Source organism: Chrysemys picta, chromosome 4 (assembly GCF_011386835.1).
Source record: "Chrysemys picta bellii isolate R12L10 chromosome 4, ASM1138683v2, whole genome shotgun sequence".
NCBI classification, from domain to species: domain Eukaryota; kingdom Metazoa; phylum Chordata; order Testudines; family Emydidae; genus Chrysemys; species Chrysemys picta.
Window position 1 is genome coordinate 80383672 of NC_088794.1, and position 24406 is coordinate 80408077.

Here is a 24406-nt window from a genome sequence, read left to right on the forward strand (position 1 = left end):
ATACCGAGGTAGCCTGCATGATCTTCCAAAGCGGGGGAACTCCCCAAGTGGACTGTTCGCTACCAAACAGAACAGGAAATGTCACCAGTTTTGTTCTCAACAGGGTCTGAGCAAAGCCGCCCTCTCCAATGCCTTCCTTCTGTCATGGTCAGGGAGCCTGATGTACGCGTTCCCTCCGATTCCATTCATCAGGAGGGCCCTGGCAAAGATCAAGCGAGACCAGGCACGGGTTATCATGATCACCCTGGCGTGGCCTCGCCAGAATTGGTTTCGCATGCTCATGAGCCCTGGCCCCTGCCCAGCTGACCAGACCTGCTGTCGTAGGACCACGGTCGGTTCTTACACCCCAGTCTCTCGGCGTGGATGCTGCAGGGCTGAACCCGGAGGAGTAGACCTGTTCAGAAGGAGTCCATCAGGTCCTCCTGGAAAGTAGGAAGCCCTCAACTAGACTGACTTATCTGGCCAAGTGGATGAGGTTTTCCCGCTGGATGTCCGAACAGGACATCTCTCCCTCGCTTTCCTCCATACAGGCTGTCCTGGACTAACTGCTCCGTTTGAGGAACCAGGGCCTGGCACACTTCCATTAGAGTGCATCTTGCGGCCATATCTGCTTTTCACCCGCCGATCCAAGGACAGATGGTGTTTTCCCATGACATGATGGTCAGATTCTTGAGAAGGCTGGAGAGACTCTTCCCGAGGTGCGGGCTCCCTTCTTGCAGTGGGATTTTAGTTTGGTCCTCTCTAGGCTCACTGGCCCGCCCTTTGAACTTCTGGGTTCCTGGTCCCTTTCCCATCTGTCATGGAAGGTCGTGTTCCTGGTGGCGGTGTGGTCGGCGAGAAGGGTCTTGGAAATTAAAGTCTTGACCTCAGAACCACCATACACAGTCTTCTACAAGGATATGGTTCAGTTGCGGCGCCACCCAGCCTACTTGCCAAAGGTGGTCTCCACCTTTCATATAAACCAGGACATCTTCCTCCTGGTGTTCTGTCCCAAACCTCACAAGACCAGTGAAGAGAGGCGTCTTCATGCACTGGACATCTGGAGGGCTTTGGCTTTTTACTTCGAACATACCAAGCCTTTCCAAAAATCGACTCAACCCTTCATCGCTACAGCGGATAGGATGAAGGGTTGTCCAGTGTCCTCACAGAGGATTTCCAATTGGATTACTTTGTGCATAAGAACCTGTTACGACCTGGTGGGGGTTCCGCCACTGCTGGTTGTCAGAGCCCACTTGACGAGAGCGCAGGCATCTTCGGCGTCCTTCCTGGCATACATCCCTATCCAGGACATCTGTAGAGCCACAACGTGGTTCTCTGTCCACACGTTTACCGCTCATTATGCCATCACTCAGCAGGCCAGGGACGATGCTGGGTTCAGCAGAGCTGTGTTGCAATCTACACCTCCGTGAACTCCTACCCACCTCCAAGGGTGCTGCTTTGGAGTCACCTAATATGGAATGGACATGAGCAAGCACTCGAAGAAGAAAGACTAGTTACCTTTTCCGTAACTAGTGTTCTTTGAGATGTGTTGCTCATGTCCATTCCACAACCTTCCCTCCTTCCCCACCGTCTGAGTTTCCGGCAAGAAGGAACTAAGAGTGGGGGGAGCCAGCGGGGCCCCTTATACCACGCCATGCGGGCGCTATTTCAGGGGGTGCCAGAGCTGGTCCCCTGCGCATACTGCTGAGGGAAAAACTTCCAGCACTGGTGCATGTGGTGAGCGCACACATCTAATATGGAATGGACATGAGCAACTCATCTCGAAGAACACCAGTTACGGAAAAGGTAACTGTCTTTTATTGAGGCATACTAAAGAGAGTGCAGAATGGTAACAGTTACCTATCGAACACGTGAAGTAACCACTAAGCTAATTCTGCCACAAGATGCTGAAAGTGCTTTTATCCTGTTTTAGGATCAAACCACACAGTAGGGATATCTGGCAAAATGTACCGGTTCAGCCCAGCTGCACACAACTTACATCGTACCTCAGCAATGCTCCACCTTCCCATTGCTCCATCCTTTTCAGTAGACATTCCCTAAAACTGATGTGAATGTTTTTTGGGTAGCATTTAAACTAACAGAAAGCAAAGCAACCAGCAGCTACAGGTAAAACTTAAGGTTGGCCTCACCATCCATACCTAGCCTCAACGTGCCTACCTGTTGTAGCCCAGAAGATGAGAAATTTTGCGTGGTTCTGAGACCTCTGCAAGGCATGGACCCCACACAGAGGGACGATTAGAATTTTAGGCCTATTTCTGAATTTACTTGCTTCATTGGGTACCATTTAGACTCTTCATGGAGGGGTGAGCACTTTTTAGGGGCAACCTTTCAATTTGGGGTGAGAAGGTTATTGCTTCTTGATCATCACTTGCAAGAAGCTTCTTGACAGTCTTGCACTTTCACCTCTTCACTTCCTAGCCAGTTGATACCTGATTTGTAAAGTTTTCCTATTGTTCTTTCTTTAGATCTATCTTACAAGGAGCCCAGACTTACTTCCTGGTATGGGGAACTTCCTTACACTTACTCCAGGTTAACGATGCAGCCAAATCCTAATGTACGTACTAATTTATGATGGCTTTTTCTTTGTAGATTGCAGTAATAACAACTTTTTAAAAGATAGACAAACATTTCACTATGATCTGATCTGATTCATGATTACCAAAGTTGGTCAATGGAATATATGCCTACTTTATGGAATTTCATTATTTGTGGATGTATTCAGACTTTTATAATTTATCCTTTTGATGAGGAGCCTTTTCTGGTGGTAGGGGACTAGCAATCACTACTCTTAAATTCTATTCCAAGTTCTGACCTTGGGCATGTCTCTTAACCATTCTGTATGCCTCAGAGACAATATCATATTATTTATGATGATAAACTCCCTTTAAGAAACTTTAAAAATAAACACTTCTTGATTCTTCTTTAGGCAGCATTCAGGCATATTCTCGCTGCGTGTCTGAGTGTAATCAGATTAGTACACATGTTTAGCAAGATCAGATTGTACCGTATAATTTCCCACGTCATTTTGCTATTTATGAAGGGCCAGAAACCTTGTTAAGTGACTTGTTGACTTTTTGTTCATGCTCAGTCACACTCTGTCAACCTGTTGTCCATTTGGACTGTCTCCGGACGTTTCTTTGTTTGGCATTTCCATGGCAATAGATTCCCATGTTTTAAGCCATAAATTAAGAATAACTAGTGAGAACTAGGTTACATGAGAAAGTGCTTCTGTCGAGTCCCAGATATCTTCACTGCTGCCAAGGAAAGATACGTCCCAACCAAGCAGAATTTGAGGGAAATTGGATTTTGCACACAGTGCTTGAGTAAACAATCTGAGATGGAAGGGTCTGGCAGTCATGATAATGCTTTAGTAAAGGCTGTGTAATTTAGAATGGAAAAATACAGACAGCCCATGGATTGGGATGTATTCAGTTACATAGTGTTTTATTTAAATGTTTTTCTAGAAAGAGGTGGTGGAGTCTGGATGGCTTTGGAGGTTGGCATTGCCATATGGAGCCTTTCACCTGCAGATTGGTTGTTCAAATCCAGCTCAGAATAGCTAAGCAGTGAAAGCTATTACCAGTTGGTGGGGGGTTAGTATGAGGTTAGAGATGAGGCAAGGTGGTGGGTTAGTATGAAGAAAACTTGCCTACCACTGTGTGTGATGTACTTCTTCTATGGAAAGGCAAAGACCCTCAGTCTTCAGGACTGTCAGTCTGATTATCTCTCTCTCTCTCTCTCTCTCTCTCCTCCCCTTTTCTGACTCCTTTGCAGCTGGGAATTTCCCTGGTGTTAAGGAATCCCCATGTGGCATAAAGTCTGCATAGCTCTAGCGATCCCTGCCTGGCAGAACGGGACCATTACCACCAGTGTATCTTAAAGCAACCTCAGGATCCAGGTAGAGGGATAGAGGTTTAGAGCATAGCTTAGCCACACCCCAGTATCAGGCCCTGAAAGTTTGATCTGTAGCAGAAGCATCACCCCTCACTTTTTTTTTTAATTTAATTTAATTTTTTTTTAAAGAAGTGTGGGGATAATAGGAACTTGAAACCCTCCCAAGTGCAATAAGTGCTTATGGTTGTGTGAATCATGATATTAGAAAAATGTTTCCTTGTAAGCAGTGAAATATTTGGTAACCTGGTAACCTTTCATAACAAGAGGACTTCAGTTACTGCCCATTTACAGTGGAGTTCCTATTGAATCACACATTCGCATCTACATTTCTATCTGATGAGGTTGCCAGTAGGAATATTGTCAGAGTGGAAATCAAAGAAATCCAGTAATGATCAGGCAGTTACTAAAAAGTGGTGCTGGTAATTCCTCGTAAGCCCTTCCCTGTCAGTTCATTTCATATTCCTCACAAACTGTAATCCTGGAGATCCAATGGTTTTCTCTTCAGGCAGCCCACTTGTTAAATGTGACACTTCAATGCAATAATCTCCCTGAACTACAAGCTATTTTCATAGATAATCATTCACATGGCACCTAGGTATTGAGGTGGTGACTGAACTAGAAATACGTAGGTTAGATAAGAATGTTGTGATTAGGTTCTAATGCCAGAGCCAGTAGACAAACGGACCCCGGGTGAACATGGAGGAGACTGGGAGCCGAGTCTCCTGGGTTCTATTCTGTCCTCTGCCACTGACTCGCTGTGCAACCTTGAATAAATCCCTTAACCCCATGTGCCTCAGTGTTTCCACTTATATAATGGGGTAATGATTCTGACATATCTCACATTGGGGCTAGAAACTTAATTATTGGCTAAAAGCACTATGAGATCCTCAAATGAAAGGCATGATATAAATGTGTAAAATCATTATTAAATACCCATGATGCATTGGAAGCAATTACAATAGAATCTGTAGAATTTCTATAGAGACTGGGCACAGAAATATGTTAACAATACAATGGCTGTAGTTCATGGAGCTTGAGATCCAGTTATGTCTTGAATCACTTTCTAGCATAAACTATTAGAACATTAAGATCAAAACACAGAAGGTGAGCTGGACTCATTAAGCAGTACTATTAGGGCAGGGAATGCAGGGACACAGAGTGGCAATGTTATGCCAGCACTCACCATGTATTCCTGGTGAACAACTCCAGGCTTCATGTGCCAGTTAGCCACTGGTTCCAGAAGGGCTGACTTCCTCATGAGTTGCAAAACTGAGGTCTTGACCATTTGTGGTCATAGAAGATTGCCGTTCAGTGTTCTTTAGTCATCATCTCAGTTAGCAGCCATAATGTTTATCCCTGGGCCCCTTAAGCAGATTTCATTCTCATAGTTAACCAGGAGGGCTGGAACAGCCATAAGGCTATGAAAGGCCAGATAGCCATGCGAGGCAGAATGGCAGCATGGCCTTGGTGATGAAATAGCAATGACTCAGTGCTAACATGACCACACAGAGCAGAAGGGCTGCACTTCTGCTGCACTGGAAGCATGTACTAAAAGTTTAGGAGAGGCATAGGGTCAGTTGGCTTCACGTTTATTATGCAAAAATATTGTGGGCCTTGTACCCCTTCTAATCCCAGTGATTTTGCCTTTGCTTCACCTCTCTGATACGCTGAAACTTTTCCCCTTCTGTACTGGCACTTTCTCCAGTGCGTCTACCTCACCTCCTGCTCTTCTCCCTATGACCACTTTGCTGTGCTGATTGCAGTGGCATCCTCTGCTGATCATGCTGAAGGAGCACATCGAAAAGGCCACCAGTCACACCTTCAACTCTCTGCTCTGCAATCTGTACCGAAACGAGAAGGACAGTGTCGACTGGCACAGTGATGATGAGCCATCATTGGGGAGAAACCCTGTCATTGCTTCGCTCAGCCTTGGTGCCACCCGAATCTTTGAGATGAGGAAGAAACCCCCACCTGTGAGTGTTTTCTTACTCTCCCCCTCATTCTCATTTTCTCAAGTCTTGGGATCTAGATAGCAGTGTGAGGTTCCCATCACTAGTAATACTACATTACTGTGAAATGCAAGATCCCCAAAAGGGGAGAACACTGTATCTGCTTTCCAATGTATTATGTCCCACTCAAAATGACTCCAAAACACACCATAAACTGTATACAGTAAATACATGAATCACTTCACCTATCTCTGAAATGCGGCCATTCTGAATTGGAATGCAACAGTTGTTTAACAATGCACAGGAACATCTCACTACAGTGAAATTACATTTTGAGGATTCCTGCAGCGATGGTAAAGACCTTCCAAGTTAGCTAGAGCAGTGGTTCTCAACCTTTCCAGTCTAGTGTACCCCTTTCAGGAGTCTGATTTATCTTGTGTACCCCAAGTTTCACCTTACTTAAAAAATACTTGCTTACAAAAATCAGACATAAAAATACATAAGTGTCACAGCCCACTATTACTGAAAAATTGGTTACGGTCTCATTTTTACCATATAATTATAAAATAAATCAAATGGAATATAAATATTGTACTTACATTTCAGGTATAGTATATAGAGCAGTGTAAACAAGTCATTGTATGAAATTTTAGTTTGTAACGTTGCTAGTGCTTTTTATGTATCCTGCTGTAAAAGTAGGCAAACATCTGGATGAATTGATGTACCCTCTGGAAGACCTCTGCGTACCCCCAGGGGTACATGTATCCTGGTTGAGAACCACTGAGCTAGAGCAATGTCAGGAGACGCCCCTGCAAAAAGTGGGCACATAAAATTAGAAGGGGGTTCTCGCAGGGTGTAAACACACAGACTTACTGAACTACCGTTTTTGTCACCAGTTAAGTGATGCCTAACTATAAGGTATGTGGGATAAAGAGCAGCTCCAGTGGATGTCCAGTACATAAAGAGACCTCTTACCAATGGCCACTCCCTGGCTCAGATGCGTGAGTGAGTAGTGAGAGATAATGGACTGGGGGCAAGAAGGAGGAGAGCAATTTAATTTCTTTCTCTGTGATGCCATACTGCCTCATCATACCTCTCAAATTAAGCAGAGTCTGAGCCAGGCCATTACTTGGGTGGGCACCTCCTTGGACTCCCCCTGATTCTGCAGGAAATGGTATTGATGATTAAGTAGGTAACACTCTCCCTTCTGAGTCAAGGCTGACCCAGCTGTGTTGGGAATGCTGTGCTTTCAGAAGGGCTAACTTCCTCATGAGTTGCAAACCTGAGGTCTTGACCATTTGTGGTCATAGAAGATTCCCTGGTAAAAGTAACGAATCAGTCCGGTATCCTGAGCTGACTGTATTTTGACTTTGGGCAGTTATATTCTGCCGCCTTCTTCCTCCCTGTCTCTCCTAAACTGTTATGTGCTATTATTGTGTAATGTTAAATTGCTTCTGCATTTCAGTGGTGGGTGGAGTGGTTTTATATAGTTTGCAAGCACTTTGGGATGGAAGTTGCTGTCTTGTATGTTGCTGTTGGCTTTGAATACATTGATACAAAAAGCAATGTAGAAAACTACTAAACTATCAGGAAAAACCTCTTCATATAATAAGTACAGGGGCTATTAAAAGCTGCACTTTGGCAATCTGCATGGACCATTTTGTTGCAAACTGTCAAGTTCACAACTGGATTCTGCTTGGGAGGAGTAAATTACGGGTCACATTTCATACACCTCTACCCCGATATAACGCAACCCAATATAACACGAATTCTGATATAACGCGGTAAAGCAGTGCTCTGGGGGCGGGGCGCGGGGCTGCGCACTCTGGCGGATCAAAGCAAGTTCGATATAACGCGGTAAGATTTTTTGGTTCCCGAGGACATCGTTGTATCGAGGTAGAGGTGTACTAATTTTCCCCATTCGTCTCTCCCCCAGTTCAGTATTTCTCTGATTCCAAAACAGATGAGTCACACGCACCAGTGGCCATATTAGTGTGTAATGTTCTGATTACAGGTAAAGTCAACAAGAGACTCCTTTGGGAAGCTTTAGTTGGTGGCAGGATTGACTAGATGCAGGGAATATTTCTTTTGGGAGGGTCAGGGTTTAGTGAAGTTCACTGTAATTCAGTGTGAACAGTGCAGTTTTCCCTTAGCACTTGAAAGAAGCATACTAAATGTACATAGCCTCTGGGGAAGCTTTCTATTCATTCTCAGCTTCTGGAAATTTGTTCACTATGGGGAAAGGAGAGAATCACGCCCACTCCATACAAGTTTGACTGTTGCCTTTAACTTGATAGAACAATTTCATAGATTCATAGATTCTAGGACTGGAAGGGACCTCGAGAGGTCATCGAGTCCAGTCCCCTGCCCTCATGGCAGGACCAAATAAATTTCTTATACAATGCAGCGTGGAGCAAAGTATGATTTCCTAATAGAGAGATCCCTGAGGGCCACTCATTCCTTTCCTCAATATTCCTATCCCAAGGCTCCTGAATCTTAGTTTGTAAATAAAGAGTATTCCTTTGCTTTGAAAGTATGACATTCCTGGCAACATCAGTTGCTGGAAACATACTGGAACTGTTTACATCTTAGAAGCAGATCACAGTATCTTCCTAACACCCTCTGCTTTTTCTGCCCCTTGTCAATATGTCTCCATGAGATTTGCTATGGAGCTTTTCTGGCATGGTGATGATCTATTGGGGCTAGGGATTTTGAGTGGTATCAAGTTTGGCTGTGTTCTCAGAGGGGTTGGAGCCGGAATATAAACGTTGTAATAGGAGAGCATTCTTCTCTGTCTCTCTCAATTATAATATTTGCATCAGTGAATGCTAGAGTTAATATTGCAAAGAAATCTTCACTATAATGCCTTAGTTTCATTTAGGCATAGCTTTCCATATTTGATCTCAGCTTAAACATCTGTACTCTTGGAAAATTTCAGAGAAATTCAGTTCAGCTGGTTTGTGTATGAAACAAAGACACGTTTCCAGCTGTAAAAAGAAAAGTTTGGGTTACTTTAATTTGCATTCAGATAACTGAAAAACAGCGTAAAGGTGTAAGTCAACCTCTGCTAGAGAAATAAAATCAAGTCAAGTTAGGAGGAGGAAGATTTGGGGGGTTTTTAAAGTAAGACGTGCAGTAGGAAAACTTCCTTTTTGTTCATTTGGGGTTAAGGAGGATCCCATGAATGGCAAAGCACTGTAGCCTGCTGGGCCTACTCTGCCTCTCGAGAGCAGGTCTTGTGTCAGAATATGTTCTTCGCAAGCAGAGGAGAATGTGTTGTGGGAGGCTGCCAGGGATCCTCCTCAGCCTGGTGGTATTGTGCAGGTTGTGCACCTGCGGATGAACACTTTTCACAAAGGGATCACTCCATATCTGACCTGTCAGTCCTCATCCTCAAAGGAATCACCTGCACCACACCTTTAAAAGTTGAGCATGAGAATTTAAATTCCTAATTCTGCTAGACACTGAGTTAAGTCGACTTAAGTTATGTTGACAACCATATGCCGCTTTAATTACATCGGGTTGTGCACATCCACACAATGTGGCGGAGCGCATCCACAGTCGGTGCTCTTGCATCGACAGAACGTTGCATTGTGGATTGCTATCCCATTGTGCAGCTTGCCACCCTCTGCCACTGGGAGATCTGAGGATGGATCTCAGTGCATGATGGGGGCATGTTCGCCATCCCATGATGCAGTTCTTTCCATCCTATCATTCCATGGGCTTCCAACTTCGTTGTTTGCCTTTTTTGAACAACCTGGTAAACTGTGTGCCCGCCATCTCTGCCTGAAAGCATGGATCCTGAACTGCTGACCAGTCTGGTGATGAGCATTATGAACAGTGTGGCTGGTCCTGCAGTATTACATGAGCTGGAAAACGGAAAGTGAATCTGTGGTGCCTGCCCTGCTCTGTGCAATGGAAAGAAACAATTCATGATTGCTTCTGGCATTCACGGAGCAGCTGCACATGGTGGACCATCTGTACTGGGCTTGGGAAACAAGCACTGAATAGTGGGATCACATCGTGATGCAGATATGGGATGACGAGTAGTGGCTGCAGAACTTTCAGATGCCAAAGCCACTGTCCTGGAACTCTGTATGGAGTTCACCCCTGTCCTGTGGTGCAAAGACACCAGAATGAGAGCTACCCTCTCAGTGGAAAAGCGAGTAGCGATCGCTGTGTAGAAGCTTGCAAATCCAGACTTCTACTGGTCAGTCTCAAATCAGTTTTGAGTTGGAAGGTCCGCTGTGGGGGTTGCAGTGATACAAATGTGCAGGGCATTAATCGCCTCCTGTTACGAAGGACTGTGACTCTGGGTAACATGCAGGAAATAATCGATGGCTTCGCAGCAATGGGATTCCCTAACTTCAGCGGGGCGATATCCCAATTTTGACCCCAGCTATTTTGTGACAGAGTACATCAATGGAAAGGGCTACTTCTCCATGGTCTTGCAGGTGCTGGTGGCTCACTGGGGCCATTTCACTGACATCAATGTGGGTTGACCAGGGAAAGTTCATAACACACACACCTTTAGAAACACTCGACTGTATAGAAAGCTGCACGCTGGGACTTTTTCCAGACTAGAAGATTCCAATGGGGGATGTGGAAATGCCCATAGTAATCCTTGGAGACCCTTCCTACCCCTTGCTTCTGTGGCTCATGAAGCCTTACACTGGGAACCTAGACAGCAACAAGGAGCATTTCAATACAGGCCCAGGAGGTGCCGAATGACCGTTGAATGTGCCTGTAGCTGATTACAAGGTCGGTGGCACTGCCTTTTTGGCAGTTTAGACTTCAATGAGGCAAATATTCTGATGGTCATAGCAGCTTGCTGTGCTCTGCATAACGTTTGCGAAGTGAAGAGGGCAAAGTTTCCCCAGGGGTGGAGCTCTGAGGTGGATCGGCTGGCTGCAGATTTTGAGCAGCCAGATACCAGAGCAATTAGAGGAGCTCAACCGAGTGGCTGTTAGAATCAGGGAGGCTCTGAAGGAGCATTTTGACAATGAGCACCAGTAATGTGTCTTTATGTGATGTATTCGGTCAGGCAGTGTTTACTTGCCGCCTTAAATGGCTCCTGTAATGCTTGCTTTCTGAGCCTTTAATGGAAGGGAGCCTATCCTGCCTATAGCCACTTTGAATTTTAGCAGCAACTACCATGTGCATGCCACAAATCCTAGACTTTAATAAAAGGATAAAACACTTTTTTTTTTCTTTTTGAAAACTGGACATGGCAATGAGGAGCAGTCTCTTGGTTCAAGCTCTAACAGCTGTGTGTGTAACTCCAGCTTTCATCTCGAAACCAGTCTCTAGGGGTGGATTGCAAAGAGTGCTGTGATGGAACGGGAAAATGCAAGAAATGTGTTGGGGGAGTTTGGGGAGGCCATGGAATGGCATTCTGCTTTGGCTGCAGGGGGAGTCATGCATAGATGTGCTCAGACTGCAGCAGTATGAGGGACTTGAGCATCTCTCTCTGTCCCTCCCAGTAGCTTTATCATCTGCTCCTGTCAATCGATCATCTGCTCCTGTCCATGTCTTCTTTCCAGGCTATCTAGCCTGAGTTTTTCATTAATTGTCTCCTTCCACGCTCTTGTTTCGCTGTGTGCTGCATGTGTTGACTGCAGCACTACTCTAAAAATCTCCTTCTTGTGGTTTGCCTCCTTATCTGACAGAAGCACTGTGCCAGTGTGTAGGGGTTGGTTCTCAAGGGCACATTTTCAGAAGCTAAAGAAACCGTGAATAGAGAGGTGTTGAGTGTGCACTCAAAGCCATTAATCACAAAAGTAACATGCACCTCTTTCTCACTGTCCCTTCGCTAGCACACAGCTCAGTGAGAGTCCCAAATATGGTGTGTTTGTTGTGGGGTGGAGGTTGGGAATGGGCAAAAAGGGACAAAGGGTCTGAGTGGTTTGTGAAGAGGATCACTGTACTCACCTGGGGAGAGTATTATGAATATTGGCACCCTTTTTCACAGGCTGGAGTAATCGAACCTGATATCTCACTCCTGAGGGTAACCCAGGATGCAAGGGTGCAGCTCCTGCATGCATGCGGCTTCAGACTGGGTGTGTATGCTGCTCACCTGCCTGTCGCTTTGGTCCCTGCAGTGATAATTGCCAGTTGGTGCGGCAAAGTTTCCTATAGCGAGGGCAGAAACAAGGCAGCTCTGCCAAGGAATCTTCGGCAGAGGATTGCAGAGTATCTACACAAAAGTGTCCTAGAGATCTCTATGGAGGATTCCCCGGGACATCCCAGTGTACATTAACAAACTTTTCTGCCGGGCCCCCACTATGTAGTTGCATAGGCTCTGTTGTTAATTTCTATCCCTTATCCCTCCTTTACCATATAACAAAATAAATGAGACCTCAGTCTCCTATCACTGTGCAATATCAAAGCAAAATGCCTGCTTACCAGCGCTTGCCTTTCCTGCTTCATGAGTGCCGGAGCCAGAGTGCTGGGACTGGCTAGACACCTCCAGAGTCAAAAATAGGCCTGGGGTTGCCACACCATCAATGACCTTGTCATATGTCCCACATCGTCCTCCAATTCCACTTTCTCATCCACCACTTTGTCCTCGGGGTTGACTCCGCTGGCTGCTGCTTCCAGTTGCCCCAAAGTATCCATGGGGATCTTGGCGATGGGGTCACTGCTAAGGATGGCGTGCAGCTCCTCATAGACACAGCATGTCTTCAGCCATCACTCTGGTGCAGAGCTGGCCTCCCTTGCCTTCTGGTACCCCTGCCTCAGCTCCTTGATCTTAGCATAGCACTGTTGCCTGTCGCTTTCATGTCCCTTCTCCTGCATGCCATGAGCAATCTGCCCATAGATATCAAAGTTCCTACAGCTTGAGCGAAGCTGCGACTGCGCAGCCTTCTTGCCCCACAGACCTAGCAGATCCAACAGCTCCTGTGTATTCCATGTGAGAATTTCTCTTGCGGAAAGCTCACGTGGTCAGGTGGAAAGATGGTATGTGAACAGTCCATGCCATGTAAGCAAGAAGACGAATTTCAAAAATGCACAGGCCTTTAAGCAGGGAAGAGGGGCATGCCTGTGTACCTGCAAGGCAGCGGAGTTCAAACTGCTGACCAGAGCGGTCGTGATGGGCATTGTGGGACACATCCTGGAGGCCAATTAGGGTGACAAAAGCAAAAACACGGTCTACACTGGGGGGCATCGCAAAAAGCTCTGTGGCTTGTCGAGGTGATTTTATTTTGTCGGCATAGCAGGGGAGTTAAATCAGTGGGAGGAGCATTGTTGTGTGTACACCTCCACTGCTTTATCGATGAAAGCTGATGCAAACCATGGTCTCAAAAGGGCAACTGGTACTATGGCTCACAATTGATACTATTGCTAATCCTTCTTTGTCTGTAAAGTTTGCAAATCTTTGACAGCAAAGGTGTTAATTGCCCACTTCATTTTAAGTGATTTCTTACAACCTGTGTTAACCCCTTATGCTTAACAATCGGTCCCACCTTGTGTTTAGTTGTGACATTCTAGTTACCTTTTCCAGACCTGAAGAAGAGCTCTGTGAAGCTTGAAAGTTTTTCTTATACCAACAGAAGTTCATCCAATAAAAGATCGTATCGCACCTACCTTGTCTCTTCCATTAAAATGGCAGCCTCATCTGCTATGATAACATCTACTATAGGGGAGAAATAGACCTGTTCAAAGAGTAGTTCATGCACTAAAATTATTCATTATATAGGTATAATGTTTGTTATATGTTTACTACATATGTCTGTGGTTTTATATTGTCTAAGCTAGACAGGTGACGCCTTTTAAAATTCTTTCTCTAGTTCTCTTTTGCATTTAATGGAGATGTCTTTTGGAGGCTCTTGGGTTGGCTAAAAAGGAAGTACTCAATAGAATGTTCTAAAGTGTAATCCCCAGACCCAAGATAACCTTTGAATGAGTTTCTGTAAACAGTATCATGTGCCTGAATGGCAATCAAGTTTAACATCTTATACAGCACATGATGCATGTTCTTTTCAAATTCTAAAAGCTGTGATATTTTGACTAGCTTTGCAATTTCCCTTTGAGCTTCCTCTGACGCCAGAAGCTCAGTCGAGCAAGAATTGCAGGAGTCTGATGGAAATTCTAGCCTTTCAAAATGTACCATCAAGGCGTGATTGTCATATTTTAATGTGCTATCCCTATTTTCTTGTAAAGATATACACTTGACTTTAGGCATGTGGGGTCTGATTGCTGCTCTGTACACACAAAAGTTACGGGTCAGTGAACATCGTTTAGGAAGGGGAAGGAGAATTCAGATTAATAGTTGTCACAGGCTTTCAAGCTATCTAGTTTATCATCTGCTAGTATTAGAACTTCAGGTTATCCAGAGTTAATCCTGAAGCCCTTCCGAGGGGTGGATAAATAAATAAATCACTTCCCTCCAAAAATCAAATACCCAAGTGTTCTGTAGGTGCTTATATTTTTGAGCTGAGCTTCTACTGAAGGGGTATTAGGAGATTCTAGTAATTTATTATTTGGTTCAGGGATTTCAAAGCCCAATGTGCCTCTTTATATTTTGCCTCCTGATTTTGCCTCCAAAGTAGGGCTGTCAGAATGGAAGGTAATACAGATGTTAACCTCGTGTCCTGGTTAGATTGGAACTTAGATTATGTTCTGCCAACCTGAAATTCCACCTCCATTTTCAATTGGATAGTCTCCTGTTCATGCTTTAACTCATGTAATGTTTCTGTGCTTAGGGAAACTGCTACTGGATTTCATAAGAACGTAAAAATGGCCATATTGGGTCAGACCAATGGTCCATCTAGCCCAGTATCCTGTCTTCCGACAGTGGTCAATGCCAGATGCTTCAGAGAGAATGAACAGAACAGGTAATCATCAAGTGATCCATTTCCTGTCGCCCATTCCCAGCTTCTGGCAAACAGAAGCTAGGGACACTTCAGAGCATGGCTTTGCATCTCTGCCCATCCTGACTAATAGCCATTGATGGACCTATCCTCCATGAACTTATCTAGTTCTTTTTTGAACTCTGTAATAGCCTTGACCTTCACAACATCCCCTGGCAATGAGTTCCACAGGTTGACTGTGTGGTATGTGAAGAAATACTTCCTTTTGTTTGTTTTAAACCTTCTGCCTATTAATTTCATTTGGTGACCCCTAGTTCTTGTGTTATCAGAATGAGTAAATAACACTTCCTTATTTACTTTCTCCAAACCAGTCATGATTTTATAGACTTCAATATCCCCATTTAGTCGTCTCTTTTCCAAGCTGAAAAGTCCCAGTTTTACTAATCTCTCCTCATACGGCAGCCATTCCATACCCTTAAATCATTTTTGTTGCCCTTTTCCAATTCCAATATCTTTTTTGAGATGGGGCAACCAGATCTGCACACACAATGCAAGATATGGGCATGCCATGGATTTATATAAAGGCAATACGATATTTTCTGTCTTATTATCTATCTCTTTCCTAATGATTCCCAACATTCTGTTAGCCTTTTTTTGACTGTTGCTGCACATTGAGTGGATGTTTTCAGAGAACTATCCACAGTGACTCCAAGATCCTGTTCTTGAGTGATAACAGCTAAATTAGACCCCATCATTTTATATGTATAGTTGGGATTACGTTTTCCAATGTGCATTACTTTGCATTTATCAACATTGAATTTTATCTGCCATTTTGTTGCTCATTCACCCAGTTCTGTGCGGTCCCTTTGTAATTCTTCGTGGTCTGCTTTGGACTTACAAAACTACTCAAGATAGTTATCATCTGCAAATGCTGCCACTTCTGAGGTGGCTTCATTTCACTTTTGGGTGAAGTAATCTTTGTGTGTACTCTGTATAAATGGCTTTGGAACCCTTTGGGATGAAAGGTGCCATGTAAATACAGTATGGTACATGGCATATTAAGGTAGAGACTTGCCTTGATAGAGGGAAAAAATAAAAGCAGCCCGTCTCTGTTGCATGCATGCACACACACAATGTGAGGGCTGCAAAACAGTGTAAGCTACTGAGGTGGTAAAATAGTGCTGCTGAAAGGTGCTAGATTGCTGGCCCAAGTTTTCATCCACTTAACAGATACAGCATAATTAGTAGCAGTGCAAGTGTTTCCCATGCTGCTCCACCGGTGTGTCTCAAATCAATAGGAGGTAGTGGCTTAGCCTCTGATGCATTCAGTCTTTGCCTCTCTTCTGAGACAGCTGTCAAGGGTACCAATGATCTAAAACGTGATTTATTGTGAAGTTCACATTTGTCAGCTAGAAACTGGGACCCTTCAGTTCTTTTCATATAGGCCACTGTCACATGGTGACATGTTCGTAGAGTCATTGAGTTTTAAGGACAAAAGGCACTACCAACTCATCTAGTCTTATCACCTGTATATCACAGGCCTCCAACACCAACACTCCAACACTCAGAACCCGCACACAAAACTCAGCAACTGAAAATAATCAAAGTATAATAGTCCACAGACAACTAGACTGCTTTGAGCCATAGGCAGACAGTTTTAGGAACCAAGGCACACCAGTGCCCGAGGTCTCAGCAATGGCAAGGAAATAATTGAGAATCCTGGCAAGTGACCTGTACCTATATGCTACATAGGAAGGTGAAACCCCCCCAAGGTCACTGCCAATCTGACCTGGGGGAGAATTTCTTCCAGAGTCTAAGGGCTGCTGAGCCTTGCTCTTTACCCTCACAAGTGACACCATCATACAGTTGCACTTATAAACTTGTCCAGCTCTCTTAAAATTAATTAAGTTGTTTGACCCTGGAACTCCTATTGGGAGGGTATTCCACAACCTCACCCCTCTGATAGTTAGAAATCTTCTAATTTCCAGCCTGAATTTGTTAATGGCCAGTTTATATCCATTGGTTTTTGTGCCAATGTTCTCCTTTACTTTAAATAGCTCTTCACCCTCCATGGTATTAGCCCCTGGTGTATTTATAGAGACTAATCATATCCCCACTCAGTCTTCTTTCCGCTAAACAAGCTAAGTTCTTCCAGTCTCTCCTCATAAGATAGGCCCTCCATTCCCCTGATCATCTTAGTAGCTCTTCTCTGCATCTGTTCCAGTTTGAATTCATCTTTCTTTAGCATGGGTGATCAGAATTGTACACGCTATTCCAGATGAGGTCTTACCTTGTGCCCTGTCCAATGGCATTAATGCTTCTCTATCTATACTGGTAGTGCCTTGCCTGATACTTCCTAGGATCACATATGCCTTTTTCACAGTTACATCACATTGGTGGCTCATCATCCTGAGATCAACCCACATACCCAGGTCTTTCTCCTCCTGTCATTTCCAGCTGATGAACACTTAGGTTATAGCAGATTCTTATTAGATCCTATGTACGTGATCGTGAACTAGGTACTCTTGAATTGCATCCTGTTTCTGTACTCCAGTCTTAAGTCGTCCAGATCTTTCCATATAATATTTCAATCCTCCTCTGTATTGATGATTCATCCCAACTTGGTGGTATCAGCAAATTTCATTAGCGCACTCCTACTTTTTGTGCCAAAGTCATTAATAAAGATAATGGGTAAGATTGGTCCCAAGACTGATCCTTGAGGAATTCCACTAGTAATTTCCTTCCAGTCCAGTAGCTCCCCTTTCAGCACTACTCATTGCCTTTTGCTCTTTAGCTGTTTCCTTATCCACATTACATTTCTTATACTGAGTACCATCTTCCTTAATGTAACTAATGGTTTCCCATGTGGTACCATGTCAAACACATTACTGAAGTTCAGGTACAATAAATCTTTCCTTATCTAAAAAAGTTATTTTCTCAGAAGGAAATTGAGTTAATATGGCATGATCTGTCTTTGATAAATCCATGTTGCATTACATCCCCTTTACCACTTACCTCCATGAATTATTCTTTCCTTCACAATTTAGTTTTCTCTCTGACAAGAAATTAAAAGTAGAGTAGATGCAAGTAGTATTCTTTGTTTCCCTCATTTGCTGGAGGGCAAACGCGTTTGCCCACTTATGGCTCTCCCTCCAGCAAAAGCTGTACTGTGTGAACAGTGTCAGTTATGTAATACACTGAAGAGGAGTTTGATTTCTGCTAATACAAGAGTGAACTCTGTGGGGAGGGAAGACTATCTCATTCAGATTCTACCCAGTACTCATAATTTAAAAAAAAAAAAAAAAAAAAAGTGTGCATTTCGGAACCAAATTTCCCATCAGGACTGTTACGGGGACTTGGCATGGAAACAAATTTTGTTTTAGCCCCAACTACGTTTTCAGGATCTTTTTAAAAAAAAATTCTCTGTGTTGCTTTCCATTGGTTTAGAAATGGGACAGTTTTGTGGCTTTGTGCGTGATGCTTTGTCTCTGCCTTGAAGCCTCTGTGTCCTGCTTGGCAATACGAAGACCATTGTGACGTGAACTAGCCACTTTTGTCTTCTAGTTGTAGGTCCAATAATTTGAAGAAACCTCCCTTGCCACTGCCCTTTTTTTTTTTTCTGTTGCAGTTTCTCCCTGCACAGAGACAGCAAGTGAGTGCTTTGTTTTGGAATCCGTGCCCACCCTGTGATTTAAGACAGCACATACTGCTGCATGAATTAATATGTTCAGCTCACTCCCGATACCAAACACATAACCTCTTCAGTCCTTGCTTTTGTATTTCTTGATTGTATTTCTCTGGGATGAATGATTCCTGAATGTCTTGTTTGGATACGTCTTTCTGACACATGCTTATCTAATCAAGCTCCCCGTGAAATTGATCATCAATCTTAATGAAAAGGGTTAAAGGACTTCCTGGAGGGTGTTTCACTGAGGGTTTACCAGGCTCCCCTGCCCCCTCAGAGCTGTCTTGCTGCAGAGAGCCTTCAGTGTGCTGTAAGGATTATTCTGGTGCAGTTACCCTGCTAACTGCAACGTGAGCTGTGAAGGGAACTACAAAAGCCAGTTGGCAGACTATATCTCAGTCTGTAACCAAGGAAACTGATGGCTGGGGTGTGCGTGATGTGTGCGTATGTTAGATAATTGCAGAACGTTCGTGATGTTCTGAATGTGTTGATACCAAAACTTTGTTTTTATAACAAACAACCTTCGAGTGAGATATTAAAGCAAGGTCCTTCCCGTATATGTGTGAGTGGTGTCCTGACTAAAGTTAAAGATCTCATAGTTCTCTTTGGAAAGAGCAGAGGAATTAACCCCTGGTGTCCTGACTACCACAGATTGATGTAATAGCAGGAGGAGGCTGGAACTGTCAGAGTAGAGTAAGAGAGAAAATAAGTGTAATTGACAGTGGGGAAAATAGATTTTTCAGATGGGATTTGAAAGGGGATAGTCAATATAGAGGAGAGATGCAGGAAATGATGTTCCAAAATGCCAAGAGCTGCAGAGGAAAAGGCTTCTTGCACCAGTATTGGCAAGACTTAGGACAGAGAGGAGGTTGTAGCAGCTGGGGAAAGGAGAGAGGAAGAGAGAAACCCTCCTCGAGGCATGATACTTGTTCATGGGCATACTAGACATGACTAGATAGGCAGTCTGTGAGGTCAGCTGGAGAAGGACTATGAAGACATTGTTTTTAAATGTAGGTCATTTTAACTGTATCCTGAAGCGAATGGGACACCAGTGGAGTTATGTGAGGATGGGATGATGTGATTGTATGTGTGAGAGGGCAAAGAGCAGTATTCTGCAGGAGTCTGCAGAACTGGGGAGGCTGTAGAGAAGGAAACTCCAATAGTGAAGGCAATGAGGAGTTCAGCAGACATGGTGTTGAGGCAATGGAGTACCTGGGCAGTATTGCAGAGCTGATGATAGATCAACGAACTTGAGTGTAGAAGCGAAGTCAAAGGTCAAGGTCGATGCCAAAACTCTTGACAGTGGAGCCAAATAGGAGATCTGAGTTGAGAGTTAAAAATAGAGGAATTGGAGATGTTTGAGATAACCATAACCTTTGGCAAAATGAGTAAGGCTACGATTCTGTCACAGAGGTTATGGATTCTGTGATTTCTCCAGGACCTCCGTGACTACTTCTGGGGCAGGGCTGAAGGCGCTACCAGCCCCAGGACCACTGGAACCGCAGTCCCCTGGGACTGGAGCAGCAGCTGGGGTTGGGTCAGCCCCCCTGGGACTGGAGCAGCAGCAGTCAGGCCCTGTCGCAGGAGCAGCGGTGGGGCTGGAGCAGCTCCAAGCCCCTGCAGTGCTCGGTTAGCTCTCTTCTCTCCCCTTCTCCTCCGGAGTATTTTTGGTAAAAGTCAGGGACAGTTTGTGGGCTTTGGTGAATTTTTGTTTATTGCCCATGACCTGTCCCTGACTTTTTTACTAAAAATAGCCATGACAGAATCTTTACCTTAGTTATGGTTAGAGGAGGAGATGGGGAGTCAGGACTCCTGGGTTTTATTTTGGGCTCTGCAACTGATGCTGGTCTTGGGCAAATCACTGCACCACTTTGTGTCTCACTTTCACTGGTTGTAAAATAGGAATAGTAGCCCTGACCTCTCTTAGATGCCATGATATCCTCAGATGAAAAAACACCATCCATTGCAAAATATGAATAAGTATTTGTATCTGATTTTCAGTATATGCCGTGTTCATGAGTGACAGAGAAAACTGTTTGGGAACAAGCATATGCAAAAAAGTGTGTAGAGCACAAGTAAAACAAAGTAGCAAGCACACCACAGAATTCTCTGAGGGGACAAGAGCTGCCATGTAATAGACAAGGCTGAGTCTTATGAGATCGAGAGACATTAGCATAAGCATGGCTCACTCAACATAAATATCAGAAATGGAGATTTCTGAAAGTTGATTCAATTTTCTAGACATTTCTGGAATCTTTTCCAATAAGCAGCTCAGTTTCATTATTATAGAGCCCTTCTCCACTCACTGAGTGCAGTCAAGAAGGTGGTGGAGATTTTGGTTGTTTGCTTTTCAGAGGGCATGTTAAATGGCTGGTTCCCAGGGGTGCATTCTCACTCTGGGATTTTGAATCCTGTGTCTGCTGCTTGAAGACGCAGTAACTGTTTTCACAGAGCTGAAGGCATTTGGCACAGTCCCTGTTAGGGGAATTTTGGCAAAGGCGTTACTGTGTCAGAGCCAAACCTTATTTTCCAAAACAAATGATGCCTCTGCCCTTGCCCAGCCCTGACTCCCAGAGCAGGTACAGAGCCCAGTTGTCTGCACCATATTTCTAAATCTCCATGCTGCAGCCTGTTTTCTTCCTCTTTTCTATTAACCACTTGTCTTCTGCCAAATGTTCTGGGCACTTCCTAGCATCCCACTGGTTTTGAATTCAAGGTTAATTGGTCATTGACACAGCTAAGCACATGACATGAAAGGCCAGCAGCATATGGAAAACTGAGCAAGCTCAGTACTTCTGACGTTCCTTGTTGGTGTAATGCTTTTCAGCATACTAGCTACAGTACATGGTTGTGGCAGGCTGAGATTCTGGGCTGCACGGGCTGCCCTGTTACCATCATGCTGCCTACTCTTTTTTTGTTGGGGGGGGGAGGGAGGGGAGGGGGATTCCCATTGTAAATTCTTCCTTTCCCTTGCAACACAAAACATTTCCACCTCATGCTGGGCCCATCTCCTGCCACTGTCCTGACTAACTTATAGGAAAACATCAAGAACAATGGTATACAAGTGACTTGACGATCTGCAGTGCTGTGTTGTGGTGCAACTGCATGATGGGGGCAGGAGGATCCATACAGGAGAGAATTTCTGCTGTAAGTCTGAGTACTCCCCAGAGCTTTAGAAACTCTGAGTTAGGGTATATCTGTACTACCCGCGGGATCGGCAGGCAGCAATCGATCCAATGGGCGTTGATTTATTGCATCTAGTCTAGACGCGATAAATTGACCCCCAAGCACGCTCCCGTCGACTCCTGTACTGCATCAGCGCGAGACGCGCAGGCGGAGTCAATGGGGGAGCGGCAGCAGTCGACTCGCCACAGTGAAGACACCGCGGTGAGTAGATCTAAGTACGTCGACTTCAGCTACATGAATAACGTAACTGAAGTTGCATAACTTAGATCGATTCCTCCCTCACTCCTGCCCCCCCCCCAAAATGTAGACCAGGCCTTAGTGTCATTGCATGAGTTCAATCCCTTGCTGGGTTGTATCAATGGGACTGTGTGGCTTCTGTAAAATAGCACTGGTGAATCTACTATAGGGAATGATGCCACACTGTCCTCAGGTGTGCATTAAGATTTAATAGATCTTTTCTTTCTCTAACTTCTCTGATTCTGTGGAATTGTTTTTAGGAACAACTCCAAGGTCATATGAGGTTCAAGAATGTGCTTTTAAGCTTTACATTTACTGCTTCCTACCAGCTAAGCCAGCAGCTTTCCTAATGATAAACTATATCTAGTTAAAGAAGGACTTGAAACAATTTTACCTGTTTGGCTGGGGCAGTATAAACCCAGGCTTTATTGAGTGTACAGCTGAAAACTATTAGAGCAGCTAATCTCAGTGCACCAAAATGCAGGCCAGTTCCTTTTGTAGGCCTGCGTTTCAGGGGCTACTCCTTTTCTAAGATATACAGAATTGACCAAGCTGATTATATAAAAGTGACCATGTGTTTCTCCAGATTTATTTTCAGGTATTTAAAACATCACATTTACTCACCTTAAAAATCAAAGAATCACTTTTAAGTGCCAGCACAGCAAATGGTTCTGAAACCCACCTGGATTGTTCCTCTAACATCAGCTCCAAAGGTAAAGATTCTGCAATGAGGACTTTGCAGACAATGTTGATGATAGTGTAGGAGGCAGAATAAAGTCCAGTTAGGGTGCTCATAACTATTGGCTCTGCAGGGATAACAGGAATGCAAACCTGTTTTTTGTGAGTAAAGTCAACAATTTTGGCTCAGAAATGCACAATGTAACATGCTAAGAGGGTGTTGTTTTTACATAGCCACTTTCCTGACAATACTTCAACAGATAGGGTCTCTTATCAGATCAAATCTTCCAATCCATTTTAACCAAGAAGATCAGGAGGCAAAGATGAAGAGTTTGTTCTTGTCCAGACATAAAATAACATGATGTAATCCTGTGACATGAAACAGAGCTTTCATAATGGTATTTATGTATCTGCTGTTTGTCAGCAGTCATGGACTTTTTATAACTTCTGTTTAAAAACAAAAAACCTTCTCTCTCTCTCTCTGAAGTTAAAAAACCAAATCCCTCCACCCCAAATCTTTATCTTTGCATATGGATTGCTAGGGATGCTTCTAACAGATCAAGATGATTGTCCAAAAATTCTTGGGTGCCTCATTATGCCTTTTTCAAATAAACATTGTCCTTGCAAAGAGCATGCTAGGCTGTATTCTGAACAGCACTGAACACCTTCAGCACTCTCAGACTTCAATAGGAGCCATGTATACTCAGAACCTTAGAGGACTGGGCCCTTAGAGGCCACAAAGAGAAACACTAATGGTTCCATTATTCCCAGCACAAGCACTGGCAGTATGAATGGCCTCATTCTGTCTCCCTGTTTCTTCCTGGGCATGAGGAAATGTGGCTGCAGTTCTGAGTCAATTCTATCATGTCATGCTTTTTGTTTTTTGGAACTCTTTATTTGGGAATTGATCTGAGACCCACCAAACTTATTTCACTTAAATCTCACACTGGATTTAACACTCCCATTTTAGAGGTGAAGGCTTTATCTGCTAAGCCTTTCATCCATATTCCTCTTGTCCTTGTTGGTTTTGCATTAGGAATTGTTCATACCCAAATTTACTCTCTCATTTAAACTCTGAGGCCTACATTTTCAGGTGATATTGACCGATACTCTGATTTTTAGAAAGCACTGGGCACTTGTCCTTGTAAAGTGAGTCAAGTTGGGCACACTAAAATGAAGCACCCAAAATAATGTCCTTTTTGAAAATTTAGACCTGTTTTTTGTTGTTGTTGTTGTTGTTTTGTTTTAATTAATGGAAAATAGCTTTGGACTGTAGTGATTTTTAAAATAACACTTTAAAATACCAAGTTCTTCAAGTACTGTAGTTGTCCCTGTGGGCGCTCCACGTCAGATGCACATGTGCCTATGGGCCTTTGATTGGAGATTTTCAGTAGCATTGTCCACAGGTTTGCCACTGTGCCATACCTATCCTTGGGCTCTGGTCTGAGGGTGCATAGGGAAGGTAGGATCCCCTGCTGCTGCAGTTCCTTCTCAGCCGCCTGCAGCCTGAAACTGAGCCTTGCTGTATCCGTAGTTAGCTTGTGAACTTTGCCTTCTTACTTGATTTATTCTTCTTTTACTTATTTTGAATTTAATTGATTTTCTTTGTTTTCAGACTTTTTGTTTGTTTGTTTTTTTGCACTGTATGTATTCCTCCTTCCTTGACAGCCAGGGCTTCCTGCCACCTCAGTTCCCCCTTTGTTTGGGGCTGCCTCTGTGTCCAAAGTATGGTCAAAACCCCAGGTTTTAAACTTTGCAAGGTCTGTTCCATCTTCACTCCCTGTACATTGGTCTGAAGAGACCCAAATGCCCCATCGACCTCCAACATCTAAGCTCTGGCAAGCCGTTTCAGAACCCCCAAAACATGCTAAGAAGAAGAGGCCCAAATCAAGTACAAAGGAGAAATCTTCCCAAAGATCAGTTGCTAAAGAGTCCTCGTGTCCCGGTGTGGGTACAGCGGACGC

General features: G+C 44.1%; 1 protein-coding gene across 6 annotated transcripts in view; it reads left to right on the top strand.

The window, feature by feature from the left end:
* The window catches only part of ALKBH3 (alkB homolog 3, alpha-ketoglutarate dependent dioxygenase), a 52704-nt gene that overhangs the window by 17101 nt on the left and 11197 nt on the right, over positions 1–24406 (top strand). For 5 of the 6 annotated variants that reach the window (XM_005286749.5, XM_024100425.3, XM_065592789.1 and 2 more), the window contains 2 exons: positions 2466–2554; positions 5658–5867. In XM_005286749.5, coding sequence (XP_005286806.2) covers positions 2466–2554; positions 5658–5867 — 299 coding nt within the window. Of the gene's footprint in view, positions 1–2465; positions 2555–5657; positions 5868–6542; positions 6681–24406 lie in introns of those variants that run through there. The other variant, XM_065592791.1, reaches the window with a different exon arrangement.